The 22,886-nt window shown below is 27.1% G+C and overlaps 1 protein-coding gene across 1 annotated transcript in view; it reads left to right on the top strand.

Annotated features, from left to right (window-relative positions):
• LOC112598595 (glutamate receptor 1-like) overlaps nt 1-22,886 on the top strand; it is a 173,493-nt gene that overhangs the window by 28,490 nt on the left and 122,117 nt on the right. The window contains exon 2 of the mRNA XM_025345124.1: nt 5,859-6,011. Coding sequence (XP_025200909.1) covers nt 5,859-6,011 — 153 coding nt within the window. The remainder of the gene's footprint in view (nt 1-5,858; nt 6,012-22,886) is intronic.

The following is a 22,886-nucleotide window of genomic DNA, read 5'->3' as shown; positions in this document are numbered from 1 at the left end:
ATTAATATTCATCATCTAAAATATATATTTTAAATATATTTATTGGACATCAAAATAATTATTTAGTTTATTAAAAATAAATTATTTTTACTAAAACACTAAAGAGTAAACACACTTAAGCCATTTTCATTGTTTATCATATTTTATTATATGATACAATTTTTCATCTTAAAATTGATAATAAAATAATGTTTAAATACTTTAAATGAATTTATAAAATATGCAGTTTGATTTTCAAACATGAACTGAAATAGAAAATTATTATTATAACATTACAATTAATTGAAATTAAATATTAATAGCTATAACAGTTTTTCGAAAAAACTACGTTTAGAATAATATTAGTTATCAATTTTGGTCAAAAACAATCTATTTTATGCTATTTCCAATAAAACAAACAAATAAAAGATCTTTATTCTTGGTCGAGTAATAAAAGTATTTACACATTTTGTAGCTGACATTGCATCTGCTCCAATATTTCTCTCATCTCTCGCACATTCAATTAATTTAATTATTTTTGTCCTCTGGTAACTTAAGTCAAACCTAAAATTGAAGTTAAATCCACATGAACTAGTTGTACATGTTATTATATACGTATATAGTTTATATTAGTTGGCTGACGTACTGTGGGGAGGGGGTAACCCGGCTGATGTACTAAAGCATTTAGTGATAAAAACGAACCGTCGAATCAATCTGGGTCACTGATGTGATATAGATGGATAGATAGATAAAAAGAGAGCGCGGGAGAAGGATCGCGAAGGATTGATAAAGAGAAAACATACTCACGCACACACACACATACATCACGGTATCGGTAAAGGGTAGAAAAAACAGGCTAAAATCCGGGGCAATCAATTTGTTTTACATTAGAAAACCTGGCCGATCAGAAAACAAAAACTCACAGTTGTGAAGAGAAGGATGGTAAAGATTGTGTGTGTGTGTGTATGTGTAAGGGCTAGGAATAACACACGATAGTAGAGTGGAAAAAGATCGTGAGTATAAGTGAAGGGGGCAATGCAAAAGTTGAAGAGGATAGATGGGGTGAGTGAGAGCAGGGAGTGAGACACAGACGGTGGGCGTGGTTTGGACGTGTACCAAACACGTTAGATAGATGATAGGGACTCGGAGCTTTTGTGCCGGCAGTTTATATACACTCCTTTGCAATACAGTTAATATAATACTACTACTATTACTATTTTTATTACGAATACACAGAAAACAGTGTATATAGTGTGGGTGTGTAGGTGTATGTGCGCGAGTGTGCTATCACTATATACCTACTATATGCAACTCCGTCACTTTCTGCACGTAAACGTTCACCTCTACTTTCCACCTTATACACCCAGCTATTCCGTTAGGCATGAACCCGATCACTGGACACGGTCTTTGGCAACAAATTTACTACAACATTCCTTTTTCCTGACGACGGACGACTACACAGAGTTCGATACACACTACCGCCATCCTCTCAATCTCTCTCTTTCACTGTATATAAATATATATAAATTACATGTTTCAACCTCCACCCCAATCCATTCCCTCATCGTCCAACCAAAAGCCAATCTCTCGGTGGCGGCTCTACAGCAATTTATCAGGACCTCCTTTTATTTTGTATTGACAAATGCTTTTTTGTTTATCGCCGGAACGGTAACGCGTAATAGTTATTTATATAGATATTATATGTTTTATTTTTTTTTTCCTGACTGAATAAAAAAAGTCTATATAAAGGGTGTATGAAAAGAGGTCGGAACGATAGCAGAGGGATATGATTTTATCTAGCGCTATTTGTTTTTTACATAACATAATGATAGATGACCGAACATAATACACATATATCAAAATCTTGTATCTTATATAGCCAGACAATTTGACTTTCCACAGATATTGTTCAAGAACAGTATGTCCCACGAGAAAATATGAATCAAAATCCTTACGTGTGCATAATAATGCACAAGAAACACGATCGACTTTTTAAAATCGTGCAGGCGAGACTTTTTTTTTAATTGGAAACTTTCGCGTTGAAAAAAATATAAAAGATAACAATGATGTTTGTAATTTATTAACATTTAAAATCAACACTAAATATTTGAACAGCCATAATGTTTTAAGCGCTTTAATCTGTACAAACAATTTTATAAGATTCCCAAAGAATAAACTTGTTTTAGAATGTCTCTCTAAGAAAAATAGTAATAAGCTGTATATTATGTAATTGTCATAATCTTAATTAAATCATATTACAACAAAATGTTAGAAATTAAGACAAATATTTTTAGGTAAATTATACAGTATGATATACTTACAATACTTACAATACTATACAACACTTTGATCATAGACAAATAGTTGGCGAACGATCACTGTCTGAAAACCAATTATTATTGAATTTGACAAAGCTTGACATAATTTTAACTAAGTTTTTATATTTAGTTTGAACAATATAATTTTCAAGATTTACAACTTTTATTTTACTAATTTATTTTCACTGACATAAGACACGACCAAACATCTTATTACTTTTAAAATCTTATGATTTGTATGTATTGTTAAATATTGACTGTAATATAATTAACAATTATTATATTAATTGTTTATAACTACTATAGAAAAACATGTATGAGCATAGTAATAATTTGAAAATTAATTGTGGATAAAAAACAAAAATACTCTAACTTGTAAAATCGAGTAAACGACAAAAACAGTGTTTTGTACACGAAACAACGTAGGTACACGTTCAAGAATAAGTTGAGTATTATATTATTAAACAAATAGTCTTTCGCTGGATACGTTTTACATTACGTTTAATGCACCGTAAAGATGTTACTTTTTTATCGTAAATATTTCGATTTTTCACACCATAGTAAAATTTCCTTTGGAATGTATGAATAACTGTTCACGCCATTACGTCAGCTATTTAAAACGTATTTGAAATGCATATCATGTAAGCAAATATACTATAGGTTGAAGTTTTTAAACACATGATTCATATGATATACATTTTTAAATAAATATGTGGATGACACTTGTGTTTTAGTTATCAGTCATTTATATCATTATCGCTTATTATTAGTAAATAAAATTTTAAAAATATTAATAATACAGCATCATGCACAAATAATGTTATAATAGTATTGTATTTATCTATAATTTAAATTAATTTACACTTTTTCGTGCAAATAATTTATGATATATATATATAACTCACATTAAGTCGATTACATATTACATTAATAAGTATTCTCTTATACTTAGTAAAACTAATGAATAAATGATACTCATAAATAATATTAAATAACTTAAACATCAAAGAATAACGATTGAAGCTTTTATGTCTAATAACAAAAAAAAATTCTACTCATTAAGACTACATATTTTACATTGTTTAAGCTAAGCATATTACTAGTTATTTGTAATTTAAATCAATAAGCTTCTAAGATCACTAGATTATTCACATAAACAACGTTAGAGTTAAAATAGGCATAAATAAATTGGATTGTATTTATCATAAAAAGTGTTAAATTCAATCATTAGACTGTAATATATATATATATGTATACATATAGTTATTAATATTTCAACAAAATGTATACAGAAATTTATATTACTACTCATGATACATTTTTTTCAGAAAAAAATCAAAAATTCTCTTATACCGGATAATATACTATTTGTTTTGGGCATAAAAACATTATAATAAACTATAACAAGCGAATAAAATAAGCTATTCACTTGAATAATTTTTCGACAATGACTACGTATTATATAACATAAACATCGTATGAAATTGATTTATATTATTGTACAACTTTATATTAGATAAAATTACAATAATTATAAATTATAGACTAATATATTTGTTAGTCTAGGTTAGTATAAGCCTACAAAAGATTGTTAAGTGAAACGAGCAGCGGTCAGAGTCTCCTAATTTGTTATAAAATGAAGATAATTCGATATTCATTGCCTTTTAGTCAAATTTTACTTTACTTATTCGAAGACAAAAGCTGCCATTAGATTTTACTGCAAAATAATATGAAAAACTAAGTAAACAAAAGCTGGTTTTTTATTTTCGGCACTTAAATTGTTATCGATTTACTATAGGTACATGTATACGAATGAATGATAGTTTTACACCAACTTGGATTTAAAGTATAAATGAATAAACGCTATATAACAAAATTGGAAAATATATAAAATTATCAAAGGTGTAGCTCAATATATTTTAATTAGTTGGACTTCTCTTTCAAATCGAAACAATGGCGCGCTTTCTATTTAATTAGACACGTAGCAAACGCAATGGATTTGTAAGACGTGTTAATTAAATTTGTTTAATCGCAACTATATACATCAATACTTAACAATTTCTAAATTAGCTAATAATCATAAGAGCTAATCTAATATTAACTTTTATCTTCAAATCTAGATTCTTCTATTATAATCTTACTTAGCATATGAGCTATTTTAACTATATTTTATATTTTGTAAATACTATTTACAATTTAAAAAAATAAAAAGAATATCATTGTTATTTTCGAGATAAATCAGATTTTTATGTTTAAAGTTGAAATAAAATCCTATATTCCTATACATTACTAATGCATTACCTACCTATTTGATATTAAATCGCATCTAACAGTACATAATAATTAGTACAATATACATTTATATATTAAACCATAACGAATTTGATACTAGGATTTGTAACTAAATATATCTGTAAAAAATAATATAAATGTTTTTCCATTGAGATATTTATGACGTTTCATAATGGCTTAAAAAAATAATACACAACAAAATGTACAGAGTACAGACTATTAATCATTCAGACAATATATATTTTGTTCTCTCAGAATTTAATAAAAAATTAATACTCTTAACCAAAATTCAATACTATAAGAACAAAAGTACTTATTACATACTATTCGGTACAATTATCTATTGCTGTTATTTTGTAATTGTAAATTATTTAGTTTAAACGGTTCGTGACCTAATTAGTAAATGGTATTAAAATATTATCATCAAATAACATAATTACTTGTATTTCATTATAGAATCGTAATTTTTGTATTGAAAATTTAAAAGATTTTCATTTTGTAAAATAATTTGAATTATTGAAATAGAAATATAGGTATTAGTACGGTTTTATAAAAACACAACAATTCCTTCAATATAATATTATTATCATCGGATTTAATGTTATTGAAAAACTAAGCCGCTTGGCAACAACGGTCGGTTAAATATGATGATTGGTTTTCGTTTGAAACACAAAAGCCTTATCATATTTTTCTGGAATCTATTTCATAAAACTTAATGATTGGTCAATATACCACGATAATACAAATGTATAAGAACAGTAACCAATGAAGTGACCCAAACTGAATGGTTCAAATATTTGTCTAGCATATAATATACGAGTAACGGGTGGTGGTCGGTGGGTAAAATAAAAACTTACGACTATTCTAATAATACTTTTCTAGACGATTTAATGTGAATCTGTTCTTCGAATGAAGTTCTACGTAGATGGCAAGTGGAAAGGGAAAGGGTCTTAGTGGGATCAGCTGAACAAAATGTGCACTGGACTAAAAGAGAATAGGATTTCGTATTTGAAAGAAAGAGATAGTTATTTGGAGTGCAAAACTAAGGACAAATTTTCAGTGACCCAAAGTACATACGAAATCGGGTCGGTTGATAAAGGGAGAACTTTTTTCTTACACGGTGAAGTCATAAATAAATCCGAAAGCACGCTACGTTTGGTGACCATTATAGCGCGTTGCGAATATATTTTCTTTGGATTAATTAATAAAGAATTCAGTGAATATATATTATCAATATATTATCATGGTTATTATTTTTTTTTTCCACAGGAGCAATTTTCGAACAAGGATCTGATGAGGTGCAAACCGCATTCAAATTAGCCGTGTTTAAGCATAACCAAAACAATACTGAAAGACGATTTGAACTACAAGCCTATGTGGATGTCATAAAAACAGTAGACGCTTTTAAATTATCTAATCTAAGTGAGTTTTTTTTTTTTTTTAGACTAATTCACGTCGACAAATAACTAATTTAGACAGATTACTAAACTATTTTAAAACAAATAATATCGTTATACTTATATTGGAGGTGAGATATGCATTATAATATAATATAGACATTAATAATTGTTTTTTATGCAAAATATTTCAATTCTATAATTTATTAGTGAATATTATTTTGTACATCTATCATTTTAGCTATTAGAATATACAGTAATTAAGAATGTTAATCAAAACAATTATTATCTTAATAATAAACAGAGATAGTGGAGTTAGATAAGATATGTTACTAAAATGGTAAACTTATTTTTAAAAAATTAAAATGTAATATTAAATTAATAAATTAATTCATACAAAAATAATAACGAAAATTTACTCACGGATTGAAACATAAAAATTACATTCCCTTATACAATTTATTTATTATATATTTGTACTTAATATTTTTATTTAAGTGTTACTACAACTATTAATATTAAATTTTAATTTTTAGATAATAATATATATATATATATATATATATGCTTTCTGAAATTTATTTACTATTATAAATAGTGCAAATTCGAGAAATATAACATACCAGTGTTATCATTAAAAAACAAGAGCTCTCTGGCTCCGATTCTAATTTAAAATTTATTAATTAACTCATAAGTTTACTGAAGTCAACCACATATTTATATTAGAACATTAGTAAAAATAATATTTTTAAAATGTTATATACAAATACATATTATAATTATATACAAAAATTAGTAAAAAAAAACCAACTCAATAAAGTATCTTCTATTAATGATAATTCCGATTAATCATTTATTCTTTTATATCAACTAAAATAAAAATAAAAATATTATTTTGACTAGTTAACTGATCGTAAATTTAACTGACTCATTGTTTAGGTTAACTATAAATTATTGTTATTGAAATTTGCATTAACAGACTGAAATTAAATTCAAATTAACCGTTAACTGAAGTAAACCATTACACTACGTCTACCTAAGCTTAATTGTTAAGTCAGGTTCTTTTAATATATATATTTCCACGTAAAAACCTTTTTTTAAGGAAAAATTATGAACTTGTTCTTATATTCTGCATATTACCAACTGATAGAGTGCTGCTTATTTATTTTTTATATATAAAATAATGTACGACGTCCTTCCCCTCGGCGTAATATATAACAAAAACAAAATGTTATCTATTTCAAAAGTTATAAAATTACATATTATTTTATTCTAGCTGTACCGTTTAAATAATTATAAGTCTCTTTGTGTCACTAAATCTTATATATTTATCAATCACCATTTAAGATGTATCTTGGATTTTCATTTAAAAAAATCCCGTTAATTTTAATAAAATCGTGTTCCAATTTTTTTCATATAAGAATAGTATTGTTTATAACAACTTTATAAATTATGAAATAAGTATATAGAATAATTTAAATTCTGAAGTCTATTCTATTTTTATTTACTCAGATTTTAATAATCGAATGACTTTATTATATGACCAGATAATGGAATTTTTCTATGGTATAAACATTTTTTTTATACTAATAATTTTGAATATACCACATTTTTTTCTGTCTTTCAAAATATGTTGGTTATGATTATGAAAAAATTATCTATGATTACAAAGAAGTAAAACATTCTTATTTCTAACGGTGATAAGCGATGAGTAACGTTGCGTATGGAAAACAGTGGTTATCCCATTGTGCCCAGCGTCCCCATTCTATACCCGGGTTACCCTACCGTGACTAAAAGCATGCGTAGTACAATCTGGTTGTTTTCTTTTAAAAATTAGCTGTTTAAACTAAATTAGTAAATTGAACAACTAATTGAATGGCTTATCTTTTAAAAAATAAGCTTAGTAAAATTTTATTTCTCGACTATGGTTGTTGAGTTGTCAGAAAATAATGTTATATGTAGTATACATTCTTTTAAGCACATAGTTTTAGTGGTGAATTAGTAAATAATACCTAAATATAAACATAATCTACAGCCACTAACGAATATTCAATATTTTCTGTATAATATTATCTAATTTTTAACACGTTATTTTGGACTAAAATTGTATATGACAATTTTGTTCAACATTAATCTAAAGCCACTATTTGCTTTTACATTATCATTCGTGTTTTCACAGTCAATTAGATTTTGAATTATCTATGACTATCAATTTCCTTTACATATATTATTCACTTCGACGATACGTTAAATTAAATATCGTTAAATTGTTTACGATTCGGTAATCTTCTTTAGATTTTTGTTTTAACTGGGGTCTTAATGTAACTCTATAAGCATGCAAATGACACTTACCGTATAGTTTACTCAATTTAAAAATAATATGTGTTGTAAATTAATTTTAAAAGTTTGTCATGAACCAATTGTTTAGTTTGACTTTAAAGGAGATATTTTATCCAATATTGTTACCAAAAAAGTATTTAATACATTCTTATCATAAAATTATATAAAATATATCAACAACAGCATATGTATCAATTAATAAACAAAAACTATGTAGAAGTGTTAAGTTACTTTTATATTATACACATTTTAGATGAAATAAAAATAAAAATAATTTTAAATAATAAATGATTATTTAAGTATATAATGCGAAAAAAAATCGCTTATTCAACAACCAACAAAGATAATATTTATTGAATTTATAAATAGCAATAAATGAATAAAACAATGGTAGTATAGCATTCTTGTAAAATCAATACACACTGGCTGACACGTGATATTATATCCTCGTTCATTTTGTTTCCATAATTAACGCTGAATTTATGTCAAACAAATAGTTCTACATCCTAACAAATAATCATTGAAAATAAATCATTAAATTTTCATCAAAATCTGAGACTGTAATTAGATGACGAAAAAAAAACCCTACATCGAATTATGTTCCCGTAGTGACAGAAGAGCAATATTACATGCAAGTTCTTACTATGCATTTAAAATTAAAAACAATATTATGATAAAATGTCAATTAAAAATTTCAATTACATAATATCAATTCAATAATAAATTTATCTGATTAATTGTTCGTTTTAATTAGATGACTGAAACGAATACCTGTGCTGATATAGTGTATCCACATTATATAATTTGTGCAATTTTTTTTTTAAATTATATTCATCGCAAAAATATTGAGCTTCAATGCTAAAACGGAAGTTTTTATCGTTATATTTTCCATCAGTGGACCACTATCAGATACAATAGTCATGATAGAATAAAAAAACTACCATGCAATATAAAACAAATCCATTGAACATAACGTCATTGTTCTTCCAAACATTAATGTACCTATATTGCCTATTCAATACGCCCTGCTATACATTATATTATTTTTAAAAATTTGGACAAGGTACAACAAGGATCGAGTTTTGACCACTTTTTTCGCTTCACTAACCTCGGTACATTATAGTAGTGTATTATTTCGTATTTAAAGACATTTGAAAGCAATGATAAATCATTGGTTTCAAACAGTAGTGGTTTAGTAGTACTTATAAATATTAGAACATTTTAAACATTTTTATGTTGCTCTTACAAATAATAAAATATAGTCAAAGACTTTCAACATTTAATTTGTATAGTAACGAATACTAGTAATGGAAAATACTTAATTGAAAAATTAAGAGCAGCTTAGACCAGTTATGTATGCAAAAAAAAATAAAAATATTGTCTTTATAAGATTATAAATTTATAATATTTAATTATTTAGTAGTTATTTTTAATTTATTCTTTGTTATACGATTATTAAATAATAATTTAAGTACAACAAAATGAAAACATCTTTTACAGTTCCTACCATATTAAAACTCTAAACAATAATACCATGGTTTTCAACCAGAATAATATAATTACGCTAAAAATCTACTGTATAACAGTATGTATAACCTTTATAGTTATTTTTAAATAATAAGAAGCAATGGAAATGCACAAAAATACAATTTATAGATCTCAAAAACATTTTTAACCGAATATTTAATTGAAATTATTTTAAATCAATTATTACAATATATTCTTATTACGTAAATATAATAAGCCATACATTTTAGTTTGAGGTGTATAAAACAATAGGTATACCTAAAATGGACTTGTTAGTTAGACTGTTAATAATATCGATAACTATTGTACATTTTATCTTTAAACTTCATACACTGTACAAACCTCAGTATACAAGTAGCGCATTGCGGTCAGACCGGAGGTGATATGGAGACATGTTCGAAACTCGCTTTACCGAAACTTTGTGACTCAACACTACAAAAACTATACATTTTATTGTTATATATACCTATAGAATACATACACTCGAGAACAATTTATTAAGTGTAAATATTTTGATTAAAAATTGTCGTAAATCAGACAGTGGCGAAACAGATGCGCTAAAAACAGACGGAAAATATCACTGATTCCCGCTCACCGAGAGTAAACCGTATATAACTCAATGAATAATGATACAATACTCAGCAAAGCTTAATATACTGTTGCTGGAATATAGAAAAAAAACATTAACTTATAATACCTCGATACAGAAACAACGGGCTGAATTTCAAAGTTGTCAGCGAAATCCAATGAGGTTTTAAACTCGAAGCGCTTCAACTCTGATAAGCAAGGCCGACTATAATATTTATTACGGTACTCAGGATAAGAGGGTAACTGCGATTTTTTCAGTCGGCTGAGCTTATAAAACAGTCTAGTGACGGCATTATTCATATAAATATATAAATTATAATGTATTATTATATTATTTTGGTTTTTTTAAATCCAATAGTATACGTTAATTTGGACCACTTTTTAAATTGGTTTGCCTGAAAAATGGATAGATTCCAGACAGGGTTTGTGGCCTGCATAAATATAGGTGTATTAAAAAAAAAAAATTGAAATAATTCCGCTGGTAGAAGGCCAATAGGTTATTGTTAGACTATAATTTATCGTTTTAGAATACAAACATGTTACGATTTTGTATTTTTTCAGTTAGATATGATGTAGGTTATAATCTGCACACACTGGCAATCATTGTTTTTAATCACCCATATAAAAATACGCATTATGCTCGAATTTATTTTAAAAAATAATATTAAAAACTATTAATTATTGAGATTATATTTAAAAATTATATTCTCAAAGGAATTTAACTTTTTGCGTTGCTGCTATACAATTAAACCAAAATAATATAAAATTACACCACTGTACAATTATGTAATTTCATTCGCGTGATTCAATTAAGCGAATATTTTTTACCCGAATTGAGAGTTTGGTAGTAGTTTTAATTTTAAATTTCGCATTTTTTTTTTTTTTTTTTTTGTTGTGTTTGAATATAATGTATTTAAAGTTTAAATTTTTAGATTTTATTGGTCCTAGCGTGTGTATTTATTTGTGTTTAAAATCACCTTGAAAAAGATTAAAAATTATCAGATTTTCAATTTTGAGAGTGGTTTCTGGTGGTAAATTAAAACTAGTGGGTAAAATTTTCAATATTTTTCACGTAATTGAAAAAAAATAAAAATAAAAACAGGAATATTTTTTACCTCAAAATATTGAAAATCTAAGAAAAAATAATCGTAAAAATAAGAGATATAACGTATGCCGTTTAATAATTTTACACTAAACAATTTATCGCCTCTATTTTTTTTTTATTTATTATACATAGTGCAATTTCTTAATATTTAGATAATCTTAAGCGATCGATGCCACAAACCTATTTATCTATACAAGTATAAATAAATAGTAAAATATCCTTAAAGATAAATACGCTAACAGATCGTTTCCAATTAGAATCAGTTATGTATGCAATAAATTTATCATTGAATTTAAATTAAATAACACATTACAGTGACCTAGTTAATGACAATTATATATCGACATTCACTATACAAAGCAGAGCGACATGCTTAATTTTGTTTTGTTTTGTTATTTTATTTTTTCATTCTAAAGGAAATCATTTTTACCAATGCCATTATTATATTTTTTCTCTGGAACTAAGAAAAACTCAATATGCATAGAACATTTATTTGATAAGAATCTTTCAACACAATTTGGTTGATGTTTAACGCGCACAGAGTTTCACTGATATATATATATATATATATATATATATATATATATTTACATGAATTGCCCACAACCGAAATCTACCACATATATAAATCAAGCTACAACTATAGGCGTAGTCGACAGTTTCTTCTCCAAGGACACGTATCATAATATATATACGTTAAACTTATATATAAACACCCTAGTCACTGAGCTCTATTGAAACTATTTGAAACAGACATAATTCAAGTTTTGCCTAGTCTTGTCCTTTAACGTGATGGTCAGTGACGTTTTATCCTCATAGTAATTAGGTTATTATTATCATCATTATTAATATAGTAACAATGTTTAAATTAAGAATAACAGATTATTTTTATAGCAATAATATTCATTTAATTTTAATGCTGTTCTCAGATATCGAGCACGTCGTTTTATACTTAGTTTATTAGTTAATAACGAATATAATTTCTATAATATGGTACATAGTAGGTATCGTAATAGTATAACGATAGTTTTGTCATGATAATATTATATAATATTGCACATTTTTTGAAATTATAAATGTACCTAAATTACAACATGGTGACAATTTGATGTGAAAAAAAATATATTTTTTTTACTATTATTATTATATATATTATAGCATTTTAATAAAATGTGTAGTTTTAAGATTAAATAGTAAATATATCACGTACCTATATAATATTTATAGGCTGTTTTCTTTTTTTTATTATGTTAAAGTATCATTTAAAGAAATAATCGTCGCAAATAATTACACGATATAGTTTAAAGCCAAAGTCACCCTAAATCAATACGAAGTACACTAATGATGAACAAAATGTTATGTCAACAATATAATTGACATTTATGGCTTATTCGATACAACCACAAACATAAAATCAATTTTATATAACGTGACGAGCAATATTTATACATTTTGTTAGTCCGCCAATAATGTCAAAACTTCTGAAGTCGAAATTCGTGCGTTGACAGTTTGATAGAACTTTTTTTTTTTTTTTTGTTAAACATTTGTTACAAAACGTGAGCGTTTCAGCGGTTCAGATGTTTTTGGGTTGTTTTGATTTGGTCTTACCTGCAGGTATATCTTCACTGCTCAGAACAAAACGTATTAGTTCTAGTTAGCATGAGATTACGGTAACCTTAGTAATGGTATACGCTTACAGTAATTGGCAATGGGTATTGTAGCCGATCATCATATCGTTGCACATTAAAATAATTGGCAAAATTATAATAGGGTGATTATGTTAATTATTATGAATACATGGAAGTATAGAAAAGGTGTAATAGATGTCATCACTGTGTTTGTCAACGATTAAATAAAACCATAAAAAAAAACTGTATTGAAATATTGTGGTTTGTATTACTTATTTGCAAAACCATCTCATTAATGTAACGCATTATTTGTATTGTCTTTTACGTATTTACCCGTGTTTAATAACCACTAGAGTAAATACGAGTACCTACAATTAATGTACAAGAAACGTCATTGTTTCTTGCATGGCGCTCACAAATAATATTTTATATCTATAAAGTATTTATAAATACAATAAATAACCAAACCCACGAGACGGTTTACCAATCAACATCGTAACGACCGCCGATCTCGTATACTCGTTAAAACTGAAAGTGTTCAAATTATATGAGTGTAATCGCAAGATATTTTATACTACACGCTGCAGGTACTCGCCAAACGAACTAAGTAAAAATTAACGTTTTTCATTTCGCAAATTAATGGATCGTTAATATTATTTTATCAATTTCGTTTCGAGTGAACGAACATCTTCAGTTTACGCTACGTGTGTTTTCGATTAACGGAGTCATTTTAATCGGTCTTAAATTCACTTTGGAATGTCCAGTGAAGTGCACACTGCACATAATTTATTATATTATATTACAAATTCAATATACAAACACATTATACTTTAAGGACCATAACAGCATATTCGATTAATCTACAAACCATCGTGGTTTAAATATCAATTATGATATAACAATTATGTGATTTTATATTTTTTTTTTTTTTTTTATAATTTATTTAAATATACACAATCTGTAAGTTTTGTTTTACAATAAGCGTATGTGATGGAGGTGGGTGAGATGACTTGAGTGGCAGGAAATTAGAAGCCGCCCATTGAAGGCACTTAAGGTTAGGTTAAGTTATTAGGCTAGGATGTTATGTGTTAGCAAGAGAGAGTGGGGTTACAAAATTAAGGAGAGGTAGAGGTATATACAATTTTAGATAAGTAGGTCATGACACCAGGTACGTTTAAGACGCCTTCTGAGGTCACCAGGATTAGCGTTGGTGGATAGCTCGGAAATTAGAGGATTACGATAGCTGTGGAACTTGGAGTGTGTGCGTTTATAGAAAGTTTTTGCAACGATTTGGACTGTTGAAATGGCTAGATCTCTATGTAGAATGTCGTTTGATACATAGTAGGGGGCTTTGGTTATTTGGCGGAGACATTTTGATTGAAAGACCTGAGTTTTGTTTAAGTTGGACTTTTTGGCTGCACCCCAGAGTTGGATAGTGAATGTCCAGACCGGTTTGAGTAGGAGTTTGTATAATAGTAGCTTGTTTTTTAAGTTGATGTGTTGTGATGTGAGGAGATAACGTAATTGGCGAGAGCGATTATTTAAGGCAAGTCTTTTGTTGTGGGTGTGAGTTGCCCAAATTAGCCTGTGGTCTAAGTGTAGACCTAGGTATCGGACATTTTGGGTAATTTTATAAATTTGATACAATTTAATGAATTTATTCGTAAATTATAACGAATTCGTTGTATTGATTCGCTATCGGTAGTGCCGAAACATAATAATATTACATTATATCACATTTTTTTTCAATAATAAACCTATTATAATCACGCGTTTATCATCTAACCTTATCGTTCCCAATACATAACCACGAGGTTCAACGATTACGTTGTTCGCATTATATTAATTTTCATACTATGTAAGTACCTACAGTTTATACCGAGACGAATAAGTAAGAAATGTATATCTTAAATTCATAACTTTGACCGCAGTCACCGGGCACGCTTCATATTATTACTATTATTATTATTAGTATACACCTGACTGTGGTTGGGTTACGCCGAATTATGTCACGGATGAGCCACAGAATGCAAAATATGAAATGGCCCATCATCCAACTAGCGGTGTCAACTACCAGAATTTAATGGTATCAACCACTGTTCCCCCACCCTCTCTGACCGATCTTTCAATATCATATGATATTATATAATATAATATCGCATATACGAGTATCATTGGAACCAAGAAATCGTCCGCTGTTCTCAACGGATATGCACGAATGCATGTCATAACCTTCCGGTCTGTTTGCATTTACATAATATGTATACTTATTTTTTAAGCGCATATCACTATGTTATCAATTCAATAATAAAATATTCGCAGCCGTCATTACAGTTACTGCACTGATACAATATTATACAAATTTAATATCGGTTCAAGATTTGCTCTGGTAAAACAATGTTATAATATCACCATATTACGTTGGGCGTGATTCGAGTGTGATAATATAATTATTATTATTCTAAAATAATACACAAAGGCATGTGTAGAAAAAAAATCAAATTCATTAACGACGATTTGGGCACACTGAACCAATCACGTGGTCAATAGTTATTAGGGCCCAGATTTGTATGCAGATGCATATTCTTCTAAAATTCATTCAGAGCAATTTTAATTAAAAATGTCAACGTTTCGTATGTGTAGACTCTATAATCAATTTTCTATTTTGCATATTTTTGCATAATTAAGTGAAAATGACAATAAATCGCATATTTCTATATATTTGCATAAAAGTTGCATATTTTATGAAAAGGAAATCAAAGTTTTTTAAATTTTGCTCAGTAGCGATTTAACTTAACCTCTTGTTTAACCCATTTTTAGCATTGATTTTAGTCATAAAAAACTTCGGATTTTCGATAACATCAATGCTGTCAACGTGTAATAGGATGTGTCGAAGGGGCTTACAGTTATCGGATAACTACTTGACTTTAAGGTATATTAGCTAGTGACGATTTCTCTTTGGTGTAATCAATACGCAGATTTTCGGCAGATTTTGTAAAAACTAAAAAATGTCTTTAAAAAAAAATGCTTAAGACAACAAAAACACAATTTTACATAAATGATTAAAAAGATTTAGAGATTATTAAGTAGAAAAATACGCAACAATAATGAAAGTATTGAAGAGTTATGATCTGAAAACATTGCTTGTCTTAAATACGTATCTATAGTGTCTTACTACGTAAAAAGAAGATTTTCTAAGTAAAAATCTATGCTATGTGACAATCACAGAAGTTTTCAGTATGAAAATCTTAAATTACATTTTATAATTTCGTGATGATATTCGTTTCTAAATTTCTAAAATTAATATTAAGTTTTTGTCGTTAATTTTACATTTATATAAATATGATATCATTTTATCAACGATAAATAATAATTAAAGTTAATATAGTTTGATTGTAATTTTAGTTGCATATTGTACTTCTATAGTTATTTTTTTTATTATCACACAATTTCTAATAGTTTTTAATTATTATTTTATTAAATGAATAATTAAAAATTTTATTTTGCAGATTTTTGAATTTTTATGTGCATATTTAACTATATTTTTGCATAAAAATCCTAGTCCTAAAATAATTTCAATATTTTATTAATGTGATATGAAAACAACGGCAGCCAATACAATTCTAAATCAAAACGGTTTTGATATATTATTATTTCTTATCGAAAATATTTCACAGCGTAATATATTTTCTATTTCGCCTGTTTAAAATATTAAATTAAAAATTGTTATTTTGATGAGATAAATGTGGAAATAAGGTCACCGACTTACCGCCCTCATAATGAAAATGCAAATTAAGAATTTTTTTCTCCCTCAGTTATGAAGTGATAATAATAATGAAACAAAAAAAAAATATATATATAAAATATGACAATATTATAAAAATTATCATACAGCTTATAACTTAATGGCTTTCATTTTATTTATAGTTGAAATAAGATCCGCATTTTATTTTAATTAGTAACGAATATTATTTAATAATACATCTGAATTTGGTTTAACTTGACGTAAGTCATGTTATTTTTTGACATATCTAACCTGACTTTTCTTATACTCTTTTATTCAATTTAATTCATTTATATTCAAATACTTTTGAAAAGTAATCAAATAAATTTAAAATAAAAATTGTATTTATTTAAAATAATATTATAATATAGTATTGATAGTTATTATTATTATTATTATTATTTGATTATTTGTGGTTACGCTTCAATGCTTTTACAACATTTTTTGTTCCAGATATTTTTTAAATTAAAATTGTTTGGTTTCAATATTATAAATAGCACTTAAACTCTAATACAATAATAATTGTATATCCAATAAACGTTCAATTTTAATTTTAAATTATTCACTTAATCATTACAATCAGTTTAATTTAAAACATAATTTGAATTATTAATAATAAGAATATTTAAAAAAACTATTTGATGCTAATAAAAGTGTAAATATATACTTTAAAAGTCACAATACTTTTTATGAGGTTTGTTTAACAAGTTGATAATATTTTTATATCATAAAATAAACGAATTGAGTATTTTTTATACAAATTTCAGTAACTGTGTAAAAAAACATAATATATGTTATATACATAAATAATTAAAATATAAAAAGACACATACATATTTATGGTAGAATTATACATAGACATCTTTGTTTTAATCAGTTTGTAAGAAACAAATAATAAATAATAATATCACACGCATAATATTACAAATGATTTATATAACCATTTAACGTTGTGCTCAATTACACCGTCGTGTGTTCACAACATATTATTATTATTATTAAATCCAAACCATTCATATGAGTCTGGAAAATAATATAGTTTATTTCGAGTCGGTAGCACAACATTCTTAACTTACGACTGCACACAACATCGTACACCACTGCCGACGATTTGCTCTTCAAGGGTGTTTGCGGGCCAGCAGCTGTTGACAAGTAATCGAGAGAGATTGTAATCTAAGTAGGTTGCCGTTTGTGAATTAAACCAAATTAAGTTTTCCGCGGTTTGAACCACTCACCGCCGTAGTAAAGTTCTAAGCATAAACAAAATTACGGTTTCGCATCACACGCCGACGAACGTTGTTTTTTCTACACTTCAAAACTGAGAAACGCTATCGTGGTTTTCAACTTTATTTCCACGCACGTCGTTTCCGTAGTTTCGGTTCGATTCAAACGGCGAGGAATTTATTCGCCAAAGTACGTGAATTAAAATACATGAATGTCTATTTATCGTCGTAATCGACAATGACGCAACGATCGCGACAATCGATGTGAAACTATAACATATGTGAACGTTCTTTGCCCAGAATTCACATCATCATGACACACCAATAAAAACGTGTATAACCGACATAGATATTTCTAATCCATTACGCGCGTTCGTATATCGGAAGAGTTATTTACAAGATTATGTTTTATATTTATACTGAACTTTATGAATTAAATTATATCGACCCAGCACGCGCATTTAATATTGATATAAAAAAAAATCCTTTTCTCAATTCATTCAGAAAAAAAAAACATCAATACTCGACCACAACACTTAAGGATTATGAATAAAAAATAACCCTTTTTGATGGACTGTAACGTATATATTATAACATGAAAACAAAGATGATATTATTACGGTACTTATCATTATGGGACTGAACGCGCGAAGAATTTTGTTTCACGATGCTATTTGAATCGTTTACTGAAACAGTAAACGATTCGAGTGAGTAAAAACCAAAAGAAAAAAAAAAACCCAAAACTCAAAAGAAAAATGAATCGTAATGACTGCCACAATCGCTTTATTTTAATTTTAATAAATAGAAGGTGTTTCGCAAAGCATATTAATGATTCATATTTTTGCGACGGACGTTAATGAAGGCCTGAGCTGCTAGAGGCGTTAACGTCCCGTCCCATCATGGTTCGTTAAACGGGTACTTGGTCCAATTAATAATAATAATATATTTGGTTTGGTTAGTTTGAAAAGCGGCGCGGAGGTGGAAGTAGATCGTTATACAAGCGTAAACGAAGAACACGAAACCATTGATATTTTACACGGATACACATGGCCAGCGGGAGGGGACGACTGAATGACGCTGATCCATTTGGTAACTGGAAACGATTCTTGTTTGTCCAAAGGACAAGACTAATGCGGTTTCGTTGGCTTTGAAACCGGAGCCCCGGTTGGAAATACCCCAAGAGGCTACCGCCTTCGCAGTGATAACTTAACTCGTCTTATTTTCGTTATTACGAGCCCTGGTCACGATGACAAAACATTAATTTTATCGGGATTCGTGTGAGATACAATAATCGTACGTGCTTTAAGTAAAACAAACAAAAAATATGGGACCAACTATAAATGCAGAACGGCAATGCGTACAACATTACAAATAGATGCGAATTTATCCATTTTTATGAGTAACACAAGCGGTAACGATTTTATTTAGTGTCTTCTCCCGTAATGAGATTATAATGCATATAAATTATAATGTGTAACGCGGTCGAATATTCTTTGATAAGATCGTTATGCTTTTTACACCTCGAAAACCCATTTCTTAATTTAAAACACACATGTCAAGACATAATATTTAAATTGCATACCGTATTAATTTACTTTTATCTCATGAGTTTAGGTATGTTTGTGATATTTTGTTTGCGTCTATATAAACACGCCCACGTTGCCACTAATCACTATATATAATAATATACGTATATGTTATTAAAAGAACGTGATTAGACGATAAATACACCCCAACGTTTACACATAAACAATATTTACATAAAACCAAATATTGTGTAATACATAATGAATTCCGTGATTAAATCGTAGTGTAATCTTGTACATGCCTTATTAACAAATTATATTAATAATAATTAGGCACGCTTGCGTATACACCACCGAGATTTGTTTTGTTTAAACAGGCGAAGTCCGTAGAAATAAAGCCCATATAGTATGTGTATACGTATTCAATTAATTTCGTGTACACTTTTTCAATTTATTTTCAAAAAATAAAAAAATTTTAACATTTCATACTATGGTTATGTACACATGTATTAAGTACTTAAAATATCCCTAACATCATAAATTGCACAGTAATATTATTTGTTTCATAAAATTAGTGAAATGGTTTAAAATAAAATTACGATTTTATTTTTCTCTAAATTGTACCTATGAAATATACGATAGTTTTAATGTCTTATACATCATTAAATTCCTTATGACTTGACATTTTGGGGTACGTTTAGAACTATGTACCTACCTACTTAATTATTACTTATATACTGATTGTTCATCAAATGTATTTATATCTATTGTTATTAGATGGAAATATCATTAAAACAACAACATTATATAAATATTCAAAGCGTATAGTCATTACATAGGTATTGTTATTTGCATACTAATATCAAGTCTATAGAATGTACACAGGAATGTCGTGGTCATAACTTACAGTGTTTTGAAGGCCGGATATATTTAAATTCACAAACTCGATGAAAACTTTAACTGTGAATACGTTTAGTACATTCAACTGACACTCGGCGGAGGTCATCTTTAAGTTGTGTGACTTATGAACTCAAATTTCCACTTTATATAAGACAAAAGTTTTGAATTACACTGGCAACAAAAAATAATACTGGAAACCACGTGGCCGTATAAAAATTAGAATTTCAATGGCTTGAATATAGTGGTGAAAGAAAAAACTTGGTAAAAAATTACTGCAGATTTTTCCTTGCTACAATTGTTCATCTGAACGTATGGCAGGATGACAAATCCACATACATTCAAACTTTTCCTAGTATATACACATATATATGAATAGTTGTTTTTGGCACTTTTCGCAACCACCTTATAAGAAGAACTGAAGTAGCGTAATCTCCTGTCGTCTATTCGAGGTCAATCCTCTTTTCTATGGTAGTGTATAAAATAAGACACCACGAAAAAGTCTTTTCAATTTTATATACATAGATACGCTGTCATAATACAACTTTATTTTATATTCAAACACTGTTATTTGTGCATACAATTGACAACTGGTGTATATCAAATTATAAAATACCTATTTATTATTTTTTTTATTTAAAACAATAATAATATAAATAAAAAATTGAAATATTTATTTTATTACATTAATTATGTAGGTATTAATCTTTTATTAAATTTACTTGCCTATTTTAAGATTTTAGATTTTTGTTAAGTATAACATAAAAAAAATATGAAACAGATTTTATTAAAGATATGCTTACATAAGTATTGATGTATTTAAATTTTTATAACTGATGTGTGATGACAAAAAATTATATTGTAACATACAGTTATAAAAAAAAATAATTGTGATTTGACAAAATATTAAAAATGAAATTTGCATTTGTGATAAGTGAGCAATAAATAAGGCTATCTTATAATACATTTTGATTTTGAATTATTTCAGTATTTATTATGTATTTTTTTTTTCAATATTGTATTGAAGTAATGATCAGTTGATATTTATATTTGAAATTTGCAAGATTCATTAAACCGCAGTCCGCAATCTAATTATATCTGAATACTTTAATTTCAAATATATTGACTTACATTTTTTCCTATGAATACTTATAATATGTTTTTATTATACGTATTTTAGATATATGCTCAAATTCAAATATTCTTTGACACATTGTGTAGTTTAGGAAAGTTTGAAATTTTATAACACAAGATTATTTTATATTATTTTACATATCTAATTCATTAATTTTTCAAAAGCTTTTAACCATGTTATTTTTTTTTTTTACTATTGAAGTTCAAATCTTAAGATATTATAGCGTATAATTTATATTCTGAATTATTTTAGATCGAAATAATCAAATGTTGACATTGATTTAAAATTTTAAATAATATGTATAGTATCACCCTATGATTATCTTTAGTGTATAAATAGTGTCTCAAATATTGTTATTCTATTTTATAGTACATATACTTGTAGGTTTTTAGCGGTGCAAAAGAACTATATTGGTTTTTCAATTATTTATTTTTTTTTTTTTTTATCAGATAACATTTTTAATACATAAAAAGACACTAAAAGTTCTATGCACTGTTTCTATATAGATCGGACATATAGATGAAGTAATACAACACAAGTTGTAATTATAAAGAGGCAGTTGTTCTCGAAAATCCGAGTAGTTTTTGTGGAAACTAGCAAACAAAAGGTGAATAAATGAAAGCAAGCGCCCATTTTCAACATAATTCGAACCGTTTCGGGTAATCAAGCAAGAATCTATTTATTTTTTAAGTATTTTATTATAAGACAAATATTTTAATAGTGTTCTTATAATGATTTCATATTTTGTTTTAAAATACAGATATAAAATAAATGTAATAGGTTTCTAAAACAAAATTTTTTTAGTTTAAATATTTACGAATAAGTTATAAGTTTATAACCTTAATTAAAAATGTCGTGTGTGTACAAAATCTTAAACAGTTATTTATAAATATATATAAATTAAAATATTCAGCACGTACATTATAAGTTATTATAACTTATCATAACTATTATAACTCATTATAAATTATTATTATAACTCATTATTACTTTTATTCGAAAAACATATACCTTTAAGAACGAAATTAATGATAGATTAATTTTATTTAATTCATTTTTGGTGAATCTTATTATTCCAATCAAGTTTTATTAATTTATTATCTAACCTATCCTTGCATATAATGTATTTTATTCGTTTTTAAATATG

The sequence above is a fragment of the Melanaphis sacchari genome, unplaced genomic scaffold, assembly GCF_002803265.2.
Source record: "Melanaphis sacchari strain LSU unplaced genomic scaffold, SCAv2.0 Contig48_pilon_pilon, whole genome shotgun sequence".
NCBI classification, from domain to species: domain Eukaryota; kingdom Metazoa; phylum Arthropoda; class Insecta; order Hemiptera; family Aphididae; genus Melanaphis; species Melanaphis sacchari.
The sequence above is the reverse complement of the archived record's forward strand: the minus strand, read 5'-3'. Positions and strand labels throughout refer to the sequence as shown.